This window comes from Nanorana parkeri, unplaced genomic scaffold (genome assembly GCF_000935625.1).
Source record: "Nanorana parkeri isolate BGI_ZX_2015 unplaced genomic scaffold, ASM93562v1 scaffold1201, whole genome shotgun sequence".
Classification (NCBI taxonomy): domain Eukaryota; kingdom Metazoa; phylum Chordata; class Amphibia; order Anura; family Dicroglossidae; genus Nanorana; species Nanorana parkeri.
In genome coordinates this window covers 472,490-486,938 of record NW_017307469.1, presented here as the reverse complement: position 1 = coordinate 486,938, position 14,449 = coordinate 472,490, and the positions used below count along the sequence as shown (strand labels likewise).

At 41.5% G+C, this 14,449-nt stretch overlaps 1 protein-coding gene across 1 annotated transcript in view; it reads right to left on the bottom strand.

The window, feature by feature from the left end:
* Positions 1–8,743: 8,743 nt before the first annotated feature.
* Positions 8,744–14,449, bottom strand: part of SCRG1 (stimulator of chondrogenesis 1) — a 29,875-nt gene continuing 24,169 nt past the window's right edge. Inside the window, exon 3 of the mRNA XM_018568522.1 lies at positions 8,744–8,817. Coding sequence (XP_018424024.1) covers positions 8,763–8,817 — 55 coding nt within the window. The 3' untranslated portion in view covers positions 8,744–8,762. The remainder of the gene's footprint in view (positions 8,818–14,449) is intronic.

The window sequence follows — 14,449 nt, the reverse complement described above, 5'->3', positions numbered from 1 at the left end:
AGCTATCAGCCAACAAATACAAAAATCATTCCAGTCAGTTGAGAAAGGAAGGGTATATCTGGACAGACTTTTTTTTTTTTTACACAGCTTTTCACTGCTGCTATCTAAAGATTGCTGCAACGGAAACAGTAAGAAGCTTACAACAGCCTCTGTACACAGGTACCGTTAGACTGGACAGCAAAAACAAAGAATAGCAAGGGTCACATATTAAAACAGGTTTTATATTTCATTTTCTGACCTCTTGTAGCACTTTTTATATATTAGGCCCTCCTATATTTTACAGTATATACAGTGGTAAAAGGCTGTGTCCAGTCAGACACATTGGCAGAGGAGTTATAGATGTATAAAGATGTATCAAAAATACTTATTTCCAAAAGGATCTTTTGAAAACTATTACTTTTTAGTTGGTTTAACATAAAGTATGACTTTTTCTGAAAAACGTTATCTGACCAAAACATTTTTATTTTCCAATAACCAGGTGACCTTAATCTCAGCTATGAGTCGGACCTGCACTATGAATTTTATGTAGATGAGATGTCTTGCAATGTATACTGTAGTGCCGACTGCCACCTGAGAGTGAGGCCAGCTATTTCTTTGGAAAGGGCTAGTTATGTATAATGGAAAATATAACTTATTTTAACCTGATTGATGACTATAGGAGTATATTGAAATATGGATAGACCCAATACTAGGCTGCTTCACTATGGCAGCCTAGGGATGTTGTAGAGCTGCGTTTTCAGCACATGAAATGTGGCCCAATATTTTATACATTTGTTTTGACCCTGCTGCTATGAAGCCCTTGGCTTTAAGACATGCCCTTCGTCTCCAAAAGTTTTTAAATAAGTTCTCTATGTATGCATAGAGAACAATTGTAGGAACTCTTGGTCCTATATCTTCATCGTACCAATATCCTTAATATGTGTACCCCATAGTGAAGCTGATATATGAAAACTCAAGCAAAAGGTAGGCGTGCTTAAAGACCTAACTGAGAGTTATTGGCAACTACTGCATGTATGCTCTGTTTTCATAAATCATCAGCAGCAAGGTTTGCTTCTAGGCAGTGTTTGGCACAATCATTTTATATATGGTGGTGACAAGCTTTGTGCTAATATAAATGGAAAGGGGTTTAGTGTGAAAGAGAGAAAATGCCACCTGGTGTGGTCTTACTTTAAAAAGGCATGGAACAGTATCCCATAGCAACCATGAGACCTCATCTTTCATTTAGTTGACTGCACTTAACTGCTGAAATCTTACTGGTTGCTCTGGGTAACCGCACATCATGGTCTCTTTAATATTTCTGGGCAGAAAGTAACAAAGGTGCGTCATGTGCAGTAACCTACAGCAGCCAATCAGGAGTTATCTGACTACTGCAAACTGAAATCTGATTGGTTCCTGTGAGTCCCTGTGCTCTGCACATATTCACTACCTTATTAAACGAGTTAATTTGCTTATAGATGCGGCACGTGCTTGCTGCGCTTTTCACTGTACATGTACAAATATATATTTAGGTGGTGGAAATTTAGGATGACATACACTCCTCTGCACTATCTGTTTCAAATGCTGACAAAATATACATTTAAAGAATACTCTTTGTGCATATCCTATTATCGATGTTACTCCGTGACTCATTTGAACAAGTGGCGCTTGAATACATTTGCTTTCTATAGTTTAGGACTCCATTTTGTGTATAGCATGTATTAATGCTATAGGTTGCACAGACTCTCATATCATATGATAGCCTTTAGAATTTGCACTTTCCTTTTCTGGGGATTTTTGTCTCTTAAATATTGTTGTCATGTATGGATTAATGTTAGTGATTTAAATCCCTGGATCAACCTGAATGTACAATATTGTCATGGCTTTAATAAAAAAATTGAGAAAATTGTGTTATTGATCTTTGCTTTGTGGTGTTAAATCAATTTCTACATACACCCCTTTCAAACCATTGTGTTATGGACGTTAGTACATTGCGGCACCATTAATTTTGGATGGCACTTTAAGAAACCTCCATAAAGCACCTGCGTTGCAATGCAGTAACACTACACTGTGCATTGTGGTGCACCCGCACCAGAAAAAATATGCACGTATGTTTTTATGTTTGGTGCATTGATAGATTATGCAAATTAATAATTTAACTTAACACAACACACCGTAGTATGCAGGCATGAAGCCAGCCTGAGGGGCATATCAACTAAAGCTGGAGAAAAGATGAACATGAAGATGCCATTGTTGTCAATATCAATCAATCAGGTTTCACTTTTTTATATAAATCATTAACTAAAGCTACTGATTTGTTATAAGCAACACCTCCAAAGTTGTGTTTATGTTCCCCAGTTTCAATAAGGTGCCCCCAGTAGGTTTTTGCAAGTTTTAGTAACTATGACAGTCAAATAAAATTGACATCTTGAGGGTTTTCCACAACTGTTCAGATTTATCTGAAAATAATGTGAGTGTGATACCACTTATTAGTGATGAGCTGTTTTTATTTTCATTTTTTAACATTAACTAAAGAAAATCTTTACTGGGACAATTACAGAGGCTGCAATTGCTGAACTACTTGTAAAAATGCTAGTTACCTGGCTGTCTGAGTCAGATTAGCATCCAGATCACAAAACTTATATTCAGCAGACTCTTTCTGGGTTAGTGACTCGGAGCATACTCGAGGCCTTGATTCAGGCAATTGTCAAGCAACTAACATTTTCAGAAGAACAGGGCAGCAATGGCAGCCCCCAAACCTCAGGTTTCTTTTATAATCTTTAATGTCACGCCCCCTCCTCCTCCTCATAAGTTTATATGTTGAACAGGGACATATTTCTGGCTCTTGATTTATAATAGCTTATCATAAAAAGGAGCAGTCAGTAAGGGAATACAACTCTTCTAATGTATTAACAGTGACCCATTTAAAGGGTTATTAAACCCTCTGGTGTTTTTGCATATATCTACTGCTAGTAAGCAGTAGATTTATGCAAAAAGTGTGAAAAAAACGCTTCAAAAACGGTTTAAACTTACGTGTGTCTTCCATGCGCGCTCCTGTACGAAAATTTTCGGCCGGCCGCAAAGCATTTTGGGGCGGGCGCATGCTCAGTTCACATTTTAGGCTGGGAGACGAGGAGAGACACAAGGTAAGTCTATGGACGCTTGCACCCGCATGCAGACACCGTGGGACAGGAAGTGTCAGCAAGGACAGAGGAGTCAGCGCTGGATCGGAGACCCACAGCAGCACTGGAGGGACAGATGAAAAGGACTGGGAAGAAGAAGATCGAATTAAGAAACATAATTTAAGGTAAGTGCTGACATTAACTCGGGGGGGCAGTGTGAAACAAAGTTTTTTTCAGTTAGGTGATCCAACGAAACTCAATAGTATAAGGTGATACCTTTAAAATGCCCATACTATGAAGCTTAAAGTCCAACTAAAATGGCCTGGATGGGAAGGGGGTTTAACACCGCGGATGTCAACTGGTTAAAGGAGACACCTATCAACTGCCTCCTCCCAGCAAATCAGTTATTCGTGCGGGTGGAAGTCTAGCTCCCACTGAACTTCTGTGCACACTCCAGTTATAGCACTGCAGGTTCCATAGACTTTATTAATGTGTAGCGGATACTCCTAGAGGGCGCTGTGACAGAAAAAAAAGTAAACCCACTCACTGCAAGCAGTGACACATGTGCTTGTGTGCACTCCTCTGCATCTCTCACACTGTGAATCACACTGTGAATCCAGGCTGCTCCTCGTAAGGTCCAGGATCTGTCCTCCTTGCTGCCTTGCAGTGACCTGGTCACAGATGGCAATTTAACCCTTACTGCTTTGACCATGGTCAGTAAATATCAATTTGGTTTTTTTCCCTTACTTGTCATACTGTTGGTATGATGGTTCATAAGCGCAGGGGAAGAGGTTTGGTGGGCCTTTCCATCTCATAATCCTATAACAGCTCAGGGGTAGCTAGCAGTGCTCCTTCCTTAGGGCCTGACAAAGCTAGACTTTCCTCTGTTGAGTCCTAACACTTCTCTGGGTCTTCCTTAACTCCCTCAGATGTGGGCCCCCTCCACAGTACTATCCAGAGAGCAATTTTCCAACACCATGGCAGACTTTATGGGAATTTTTCTAACGTTTTGTAGAAGCCCTTCCCAATGCCTTATTTTACTTAGTGGGCACTGCCCTGCAACATTTCATTGTGGTTATGTCTGTCTGCCAGGTCTGGTCCAAGGATATGTCTAAGGATCCTGGTTCTATCCTAACTGATTTTCCAGTCGGGCCGGCCGTTTTTTTACTACGGCCGGCCCAGAGGTGGTTAATCCTGATTTGGAGCTTAATTGTTGGTCTGCAAAACATTAGTATAGTTCAATCTGATCTATGTATTTTTTCTCTGGAACATCACCTCATCTGCTTTGCAGAATCCAGTCAGGTTGGATCCTGGTGATGCTCATTGCACTGAACTGGCCCAAGGTGGATGTGGTACTGGGACTCATCAGACCTTTAGGCAGATTCCCTGTGGACTCTCCTGGATCACCCAAATCTACTGTCCCAAGGACCAGTTTACCATCCTTTCTTCACAGCTGCTGTCTAAATAGCTACTGTATCCCTATACTTCTGAAAGATGATAAATCCACTTCTCGTAAGGTCTGCCATCGAATTTGAAGTGAAAAGTTACAAAAAAGAAGTCCAATGTTTTTAGTGCTCTCCAGGAGGGTCAGGGTGTAGTCCGCTGGTGTGCAGCTCCTGGTAGTCTGCAAAACATTAGTGAAAATAATTCTTATTGTCTATAGCTCCTTGGCACATCCGTAGACAATTTTATCAGAGATGTCATTGGATGGAGGAGCCCTCTTTTGCCCAGCAAAAGAAGACTAATCCTCTTGCTGGGAAACCCTTTACCTGATGCTAAGAAGGGTTTCTTTTTGTTCCTTGCAGACCTCAAGATCAAAGTTCAAACCTGGGACTCCCTTCCCCTGCAAGCCTTGGAGCCCCAAATCCTCCAAGCCCGCAAGAAAGTCCTCAATGAAGGAATGCCCCAACTTGCCAGAGTGGAGGGGACATCTGTTAGTCTTTGCAGCCACCTAGCGGACCTTCATGCTCATAGCCATTGTTTCTATGATAAAGATGATAAATCCACTTCTCGTAAGGTCTGCCATCGAATTTGAAGTGAAAAGTTACAAAAAAGAAGTCCAATGTTTTTAGTGCTCTCCAGGAGGGTCAGGGTGTAGTCCGCTGGTGTGCAGCTCCTGGTAAGTACAGACCGGGGTGTCTGACATGTGTGCTAAAGGAAACAAAAAGAGAAAAAAAAACAAAGCGCTACAACCTAGCGCAATAACTTGGGTGTAAATGGGACAAGGAGTACATACAATAATACACTCACATGTGAGAGGGTGGACATGAGCTTCAACAAGGAATTATTACGGAAATTATATTATTGTTGTGGTGTTAATCTTTTCGTGCTGGCCTGAGGCTTCTCTGGCTCACGTAATGAGAGATGGGGCAGCGGGGTCGGCAGCAAGACAGAAAGTGTTGTGATAGTGGTATGAGTAAATCCAAATATGGAAAATGAAGCCCTTCATCCTTGATGAAGTTGCTGTCCCATTTTGTGAGTGGAGGTATGCTGGTGATCAAAGTGGAGTCGAATCTTCTTTCTGGTCCCAAGTAGATGTTGAGGGTGGGTTGTCATCGGGAGCCCAGGGCTGGATCAGTCTTTTTCAGGTCTCCACGGGCGCAGGTGGAGCAACACTAAAGGTGTTCACAATTGAGCTGATGTTCCTTTGAATATCCGGGCAGATATTGCGGATTAATAATTTTGGTATGTGCAAAGTTTTGCCTGGGGTCTCAAGGTGCTAGGCGATTACTGGGATTGGTTTGATGAATTGTCCACCTGTGCAGAGCACGGCGATAAGGTGGCTATGCAACGGTGTGTGCTGCTGGAAGGACAGGGAAGGGAGGTTGGGAGAGTGTCAGCAGTAGCTGATTTCAAGTGTCAAACTGTCACCGTGAGAAGGATCGGGGGAGCCGAAGTGGCGGGGCATGCTCAGGGTGCACAGTAGCCGTGTGTACAAGTTAACACAGCCACCCACAGGGAGGAGAGGTGGAGGCAGGAGTGCACTGCTGGATGACCAGGGAGGTAGGTCAGGAGGGTGTCAGCAGCTGGTAAAGGCTAATCGCTGAGACCAAATGCACGTGGAATGTCTGCGGTATGTAACCACTGTGTGGGGAGGTATCGAGGCTAGGCGACGTGTTTTGAAGTTACAACTTCTTTTTCAAGCCTGTTGATTGGGAGAGTGGTTGGTTGTGGTGGGAGAGATTTTAAAGAACCACATGTCTCATGGTAGGAGGTGAGGAATTACTCCATTTGTCCTTGATTAACCTTAGACCTTACGTACCATCAAGGGTCAAATCACAGTCTTAGCAGTTCTTGCCTTTTATTCCTTATTGAAATCTTTTATTTCAGGGTGTTGCTCTTATGTGTCAGCCCGTTCCCCTCTGAGTGCTCAGCCCGGTGCTGATGATTCTTCAGAAACCACCACCTTTGAATCCATCAGTGATATTATCTAATAATTAAAAACATATTTCTTACCTTTTACATGTGTCTGTGTAGCAGACCTTTGCAATCTTCTCTCTCAATTACAAAATGACAGGAGACTCTGGTTGTCATGATAGAAAGACTAGGGACACTCTGAGCTTCCCCTCATTAACATACAATGCTTCTAGATCTTTAACTCTTTGTTGGGCTAGACAGTGTCTAAATCTAGTTTACAACTGATAATGAGATCTGCCAGCACAGTACAGACATGGTTAATTATGGTAACATTACCCTGCACAGCCCCCTTGCATTACAAAGGAAAATTCAGTACAGACACAAACTTTTGTTTTCAGAATAGCGTATATATTGTGCAAGCAGTAATTTGTATGCTATGTAAATGATAACATGTAACAAATATAAGATAGGTGTTATGCCAATGTGGCTGCAAAAGTGGAAATACAAGACTGATTATGAAAACTGAGTTTTTGATTTGCCGTGAAATTCATTAACGGACACAGTTTCCATCACTTTGTCTTATGATCCATTCTATTGCTTTTCCACAAAACTGGTGCATGATGAGTGTGGGAGGGGTTATACTTAGGGCCAGATTTACTCTCTCTGCCGCCCCAAGGCCGACTTCCAATGTGCCCCCCTCCCCGAAAATGCCCCCCCTCCCCCCCAATGTAAAAAGTGTTATTGTTTGTTTTTTTTTTTTTCATTTTTTATAACTTTTTTTTCATTTTATATTTATTGTTTTAACTTTTTATTTATCTTATCTTTTACTTTTTTATTATTTTTTCATTGTGTTTTACTTATTTTTTTATAATTGAAAAAAAATTCTTTTAAATTTTGATTGCTATCACACAGGAGCTAACAATCCCCTATGTGATACCATTTGGAGGTGACAGGTTCTCTTTATTGTACCTGTCACTTTCAATACAGGAATTTTAGCACAATACTGTTCTGGAACTCCTGTGACAGCTGTGAGGGGAAGGCTGCGAGTGCAGCTCTCCCCTCTCACTGTTTACACGGAGCAGAGCGGAGAACGGACTCCATCCTGAAGAGAGGATCTCCAGCGGGCGGGGAGAGAGGTACAAGGCAGCGGCGAGAGGACGGACCTGCAGTCTTATTACAAGTGATCTTGGCGACATCGCCAAGATCACTTGTAAACGAACAAGCGTCTTCCCCACTCTACATTTAGCCCTGCTTGCCCAAAGCAGAGCTAAAGGTAGAAAGCAACTACCCACCCGGTGCCCGCAACTTTTTGTAACGGGCATCGGAGATTCCACAACCCCTGCTGCCCCTCTGCTCCCTGCTGCCCCGAGGCCGGGCCTCGGTGGCAAATCCGGCACTGGTTATACTCACAGCTCTGTGTGGCAGTGTCCTATTTTCTGCAGGCAACAGCATAACCCAGTTTTTCTAAGATTTAATCTGTACTGTGTTCTTACTGTACTCCAAGAAACAGATTTTACAGTAAGTCAAAAACCCATTTTTACAGAGCCCAGTAGTTCAAGGTAAAATTTATACATATATATATACAATATATAAATGCCACCCTTGCTGAACTCCCCTCATAAAATGCAATCCTTCTAGCTGCTATGCTAATTTAAAGGCTTCAGTACTTTCTACTATCTACTACTTACAACTCTGCTACTCTAATTTGAATAGGAGGTTAGCAATGATAGGCTCTGTATTTCTTTTAGTGTAAGTTTTGCCTAATAACTATTGTTAACTTCCACATAACATTTATCAGCATGGCTGGAAAAAAATCATGTAAGCCTTTAAAGCTGCAATGGAATCAGCAAGCCAATATAGCAAAGGGTTTTTTTTTCTATCCTTTTAACTGAAGGATTTTTATTAGAATGGGTCTAGAAGCATGTCGGTTTCTTTCTATACTACATTTATAATGTAAGTACCAATATAGCACAAACCAGCCTTGACACAGTTTTTCTTTCTTGGGAATAAAAATCTCATTAATTTTAGCAGCTCTGTTACAAAAATGTGAAAGTGCAGATAGATTTAGCCTTAATCATACATTTAATGATTCATCCAGAAGGATAGTATGAGTAAAACACAGAACAACTTTTTGTGGCCTGTCATTATAATCATTATAGTGTGGTGTAAAATGAATAAGAAGGGGACAGATGGATCGTTCCGTTGGGGAAAATACAAAGTAACAAAGAGGGGGAGCTATTTTATTGGAAAACTTCACATTTTCTGTACCAGCCATTCTCTTCGTCTTGCACAATGTAGCTTTGTTTATCAGTGGGAGGTACAAGGAATCACAAAGGAAATCTTCGGCCCAAAGAAAATCTCTCTGTAAAACAAGAAACAGTGTAAGTTCACCTTCTGCAGAGGCTTCTGGGACGATAATAGTATTGCCCTGATGTGCCACGGATGTGATTTATTAATGGAATTGGAAGTTGTTGATGCTTTTGAGAACAGCATTTTGGCACCTTGAAAACACAGTAGACAGCACATTAATACATGAAGGCTTCTCTCTGAACATGTTCACAAGCTGATGCTTCAGAGAGAAGGAACAGAAGCATCATTGTGAGAGTATAATAGCACTTCAGTTGTGCTCTCACATCCAAATAGCCTGGTTGTAACTGCCAATACATGGGAATAACAGAGCCCCTACTAAGTCTCTTTGCCAGCTCTGTGTCTGCAAGCTGTACTCTGCATTCCCCATAGTGCATCCCCACATTGGCATTTCTCCTCTGTATATACCCTGTGTATAGTTACTAACTTTCAAAAACTATTTTAAAGGACATTTTGCTGCTGAGCTGGTTTTGGATTGTCCCCAATACACCATTGCCTCAGGTGTAGTAAATTTGATCTATTTTTGATCTTATTGCTAATATGGCCCATAGGTAAGTAAGATTTCAAATGATGCTCTTTATCATCCATTGACTGAAAATGCCCAAAGGAACATTTACGGAGTATAAAAACTGATCAGCACACACATGGTTTTGGTCTCAATCCCTCCTCGATGTCCACAGTGCTCCAGAAATTACCTTTGCAGATGTAAATTCACTATGCACTGTGGGATGCTGGATGGAGGCAGAACCATATGCTACAAGCAAGTTATAGGTGACTGTAGAGCTTTCTTAGGCTCTGTAGATGTGGCAGATGGATCAAAAATAAATATCTTGCGGAAGCAGAAAAACGTACAAGATATGTTCCAACAGTAGGAAAATTAAAAGAAAAGCAGCTTGCTGTTGATTAAGCTTTGCAATACTTACCTTTAGTCTGGTACAGTCTCTTCCAGAAAGTAAGGTTGTCCCCTAGATGGCGCTCCTTTTCCAGGTCGAATGATGGCCAGCGTCATTCAACCCACTTCCTGTCAGCTCAGGTTGTCAGAAGACAGGGGTTAAATACTGGATTTCTGCTTTGAAGTTGAAGATGTGCTTTAAAGAAGAAATCCACCATGGTGGAGGGTGCAATACCCTGCTGGATGTTCACCCTTGCTGGCCATGGGATATTGGGTTGATAAAAGAGTAGCACTGTCCAACTGAACCGCTTCTCATTGTTGCAGATAAAGTGCGATTGGTATTGTACAGTTAGTCATAATACAGAAACTCAGGAAATTTACGCAAACAAACTGGACACAAAGAAAGAAAGGACATTTACACAAACAAGCTTCAGTAACAAGCCATTAAAATCTGGGAGTATCTCTAGAAGATAGAAACTGCCAACTATGTCATGCTAATAAAAAATGTATATTCAAGTATTCAAGAGATGAAACAAAGAATATGATGGCATATATAGTAAAAATACCTTTTTGTATCTATTTTAATTTGCATAAAAAGTAAGGGCATTATTCACTAAGCTGCCAAAGGGAGCCGAATGAATAACCGAGCCGAAGTGAAGTGAGCCGAAGCATGTTCGGCTATTCACTGCAGCCGTGTACAGCTTTACTTTGCTTTACATCGGCTGCATTCAGCTCACTTCACCTCCCTTCGGCTCGGCCAAACAACCTCAGCATGTTCGACCAAACCAAAGGGAAGAGCCCGTTCGCCTTAGCCGATGCAACATATTGATCGGCTGAAGCGATTAACGTTAGGCAATTCACTCTTGTTTGGCCCCTTGTAGAATAGGAGTGAACAGCAGAGAAGGAACTGCCAAATGTTCGCTTCAGCTGATTCAGATGCAGGGAAGTGAGAGGCACACTATAGCCTGCACCCAGAGTGTGAATTTACTGCAGCAGAAGTCAGAATAGAGCGGTGAGTCTTTGGAGCTCTTTTGAACAGTAGAAGTATGTGTTACACATGTAAGTCAGCAAAAAAATCGGGTTGTTTTGGATTTTTTGTTATATCGGGATTTGGGTCCGAATTTTGGATGCATTAGACAATTATGAATTAATTTTCGTTGCAGCAAAGTTACATTAGAAAAAACATTGACATTTTTAATTTTAGCTTTTGATAGTCCACAGAAACAATAAAAAAAGTGTTTTGCCCCCCCCAATTTTATACCAGACCCTTTTAGGTTAGATAAGAACCCTGCCTGGAGACACCCACAACCACCGGGCCAGGGTTGTAGAGAAGAGGCCCTTGTCCTCAATGACATGGGGACAAGGTGCTTTTCTTGGGTGATCCCCCTTGGCAAAGCACCCTCCACATGTTGAGGGCATATGGCCTGGTATGGTGCAGGGGGTGGGGCACCCACTCGTCCTGCTCTGCCAGGCTGCTGCTCAGATTAAAGGTCTGGAAAGGAGTTTTAGTGGGGACCCTACGCATTTTTTTTTTTTACTTTAACGTTTAACATTACAAATTCGATTCCAAATGACATTCAGAAAAAAAATTGGATGCATCTGAAATCTTTGTTATCAAAAATTCAGATACGTTCGGATTCATTATTGTTTCAATTGCACAGGTCTAGTGTGTGTCCATTGTGTTAGGCCAAAGGAAAAGGTTAGGTTGAGGAGTTGAGAGGTAGCTAAGGTGTTAACATTATCAGGGATGTGAAAGTCACCAAGGATGATAGTGGATATATTATAGGAGAGAAAGTAGGGTAGCTAGGCAGAGAATCATCAAGGAAGTGTGTTACCAATCCCAGAGGCCGGTAAATCACAGAAATCCTGAAAGAAACTGGAGAAAACAGAGAAACGGAGGAAACTGCTATCTTTGAAGGATGGATTAGAAATGGAATGTAATCATCTGCATAGTTGTTATGGGCAAAACAGTTTTCTTAGATATTTGTTTTTATTAATCCTTGAAGAAAAAAAGAATGATATAACAAACTGTACAACCAAAATGTATCAACATTACAAAGTATATATAACGGTACCTGGAAATAGATACATGAGGTGCCTTGTTAATGTTACTTTTTATATCTATCCAGCATTTTTTTCATATGCAATAGTACAGTTCAGAATATCTAAGCAATTTTCAATGATATTTTATTGTTGGATATAAAATGGAAATTAGCTTAGCTAATGTAGGATTGTACAGAGCTGATTAATATTACATGAAGGTTGTCAGCTGCTACTAAAATTACTTTTATCAAACTGTGAAACTTGCATACGCTGGTTGCAATACAATGTCATTATCTTTAGCATTTTCAGCTGGTTTTATTTTATGTTATCACACCCACAAACAGAAATGATAATTTCTCCAACAGGTATTTTAGTGTTTTGCTTTCTACAAGTAGTAAAAAGACATTCATTTGAGCTGCTATGGTGACAGAATGAGAATATCTCAACCTGCCGTATGCAGCTTATTAGAAATCTATATAAAATGTTACATTGCCTCACTGTATATAATAACCAAGGTCATTACTGCTGAATTGTGTCAAGGAAGGTTTTGCTCCAGGCTTTGTGTGACCAATTATTCAAGTTGGAATAACCTAAATGTCTTTTCTGGGGGAAGACAACAAGTGAGAAAAACTACATTTTCTGACATGTAGAAATGATACAGGGCCAGCTAGTACAAAAAGTTGTGGTTTCCGGGCTACTGAACTAGATGCATCATTCAGTGCTTTCCATGTGGAGCAGGCAAAGACTAAACATCTGCCAGATATTAAATCATGTCCTTGATATTGTGTATGTGGGAACAACAGCAACTCAGTCACAAAGTGGTAGGCCACATAAAATGACAGAGCAGGGTCAGCGCATGCTGAAGCGCACAGTGCGCAGAAGTCGCCAACTGTCTGCAGAGTCAATAGCTACAGATTTCCAAACTTCGTGTGGCCTTCAGATTGGCACAGCAACAGTGTGTAGAGAGCTTCACGGAATGGGTTTCCATGGCCGAGCAGCTGAATCCACGCCTTACATCATCAAGTGCAATGCAAAACGTCGAATGCAGGGTTGTAATGCATGCCACCACTGGACTCTAGAGAAGTGGAGACGTGTTCTCTGGAGTGACAAATCACGCTTCTCTGTCTGGCAATCTGATGGAGGTGTCTGGGTTTGGTGGTTGCCAGGAGAACAGTGCTTGCCTGACTGCATTGTGCCAAGTGTAAAGTTTGGTGGAGGGGGGATTATGGTATGGGGTTGTTTATCAGGTGTTGGGCTTGGCCCCTTAGTTCCAGTAAAGGTAACTCTTAAGGCATCAGCATACCAAGACATTTTGGACAATTCCATGCTCCCAACTTTGTGTGAACAGTTTGGACATGACCCCTTCCTGTTCCAACATGATTGCGCACCATTGCACAAATCAAGGTCCATAAAGACATGGAGGAGTGAGTTTGGGGTGGAGAACTTGACTGGCCTGCACAGAGACCTGACCTCAACCTGATAGAACACCTTTGGGATGAATTAGAGCCGAGACTGTGAGCCAGGCCTTCTCGTCCAACATCACTACCTGACCTCACAAATGCGCTTCTGGATAAAAAAAGGTCAAACATTACCGTGTGTCAGATTTGGCTTTTTTTTGTGTCAAACCAATACAAACAAAAATAAATAAACATGAGAATGCCAAAACATTAGTAATTGCAATGATTTTCTGCGCATTCCTTTTACGCTTATGATCATTGGCTTTCGTGTAAGTACATTTTCACTTGCGTGTTGTACTCATCAAATAAAAGTTTTACACAATGGAGGCGCTCTGTGTTGCTTTTGTTTCCCAGTAAGTACATTACTGAAATGCTTTTATTAATGCCCTGCTGGTACTTTATTTTCCATTTACAAAATTAGGGTAGGACAGGTGACTAAGGAGGAACCTCTGCAGCCATTTAGAGTTCACTCTTCAGGCTGGTGGTGGGTACCATCACCAGGCTACCTACTGTGCTGGTCATGACCAAAAGCCTAGACATGTGGGCTGCTGAAGTGAAAGTGACAGTAAACTCAGTAGTTAAATCTTAAAGTAGCACTAAAGGCATGGTGTTTTTTACCTTAATTCTTTTTCTGCATTAAGGTAAAAAAAAACGCCCAGTACCTTTCCCCCCACACTTGCATGTGGTTCCTTGTCTCCTCCACCGGGTCAGGGAATTAGTGTAGAATGTGCTCTGATTTGGGGGTGCCTTAAATTACTGATGAACAACCGAATCTTAAATAAGTGTTGGGCTTATTTACAAATAGGGATATACATACATATTACAATTAAGGGAATTTGAAAGGGGAATTGGGGATAGGAATTGAGGTTAAGGATCCTACAGCTAGCTACACCATTCTCTCCCTCTCATTCACACAAGCCATGGGTTTTTCTCTGTTCTTCGGACACGCCTCTCCAGCAGGTCTCAGCGAATCACATTCTTGATTGCAGAGTTCAGAAAGACTTGTCTTGTCCAAAGGTCTTGCTTGTCAGCTAGGTTAGTGTCACACAGGAAGAAGGTTCCATCACATGCCCCTGCCCCATCCCAGCATATATGCCTCGCTGACACAGGTGAGGGCAGTAAATACCAGCAGGGGGTCGGGCTTGCCCCAGGACATGACAGTCCAGCAGATCTCCTTTGATCAGTGTCCAGCCCCAAGAACCCTTTGATGGTCTTCATTTGCATATCAAACAGCA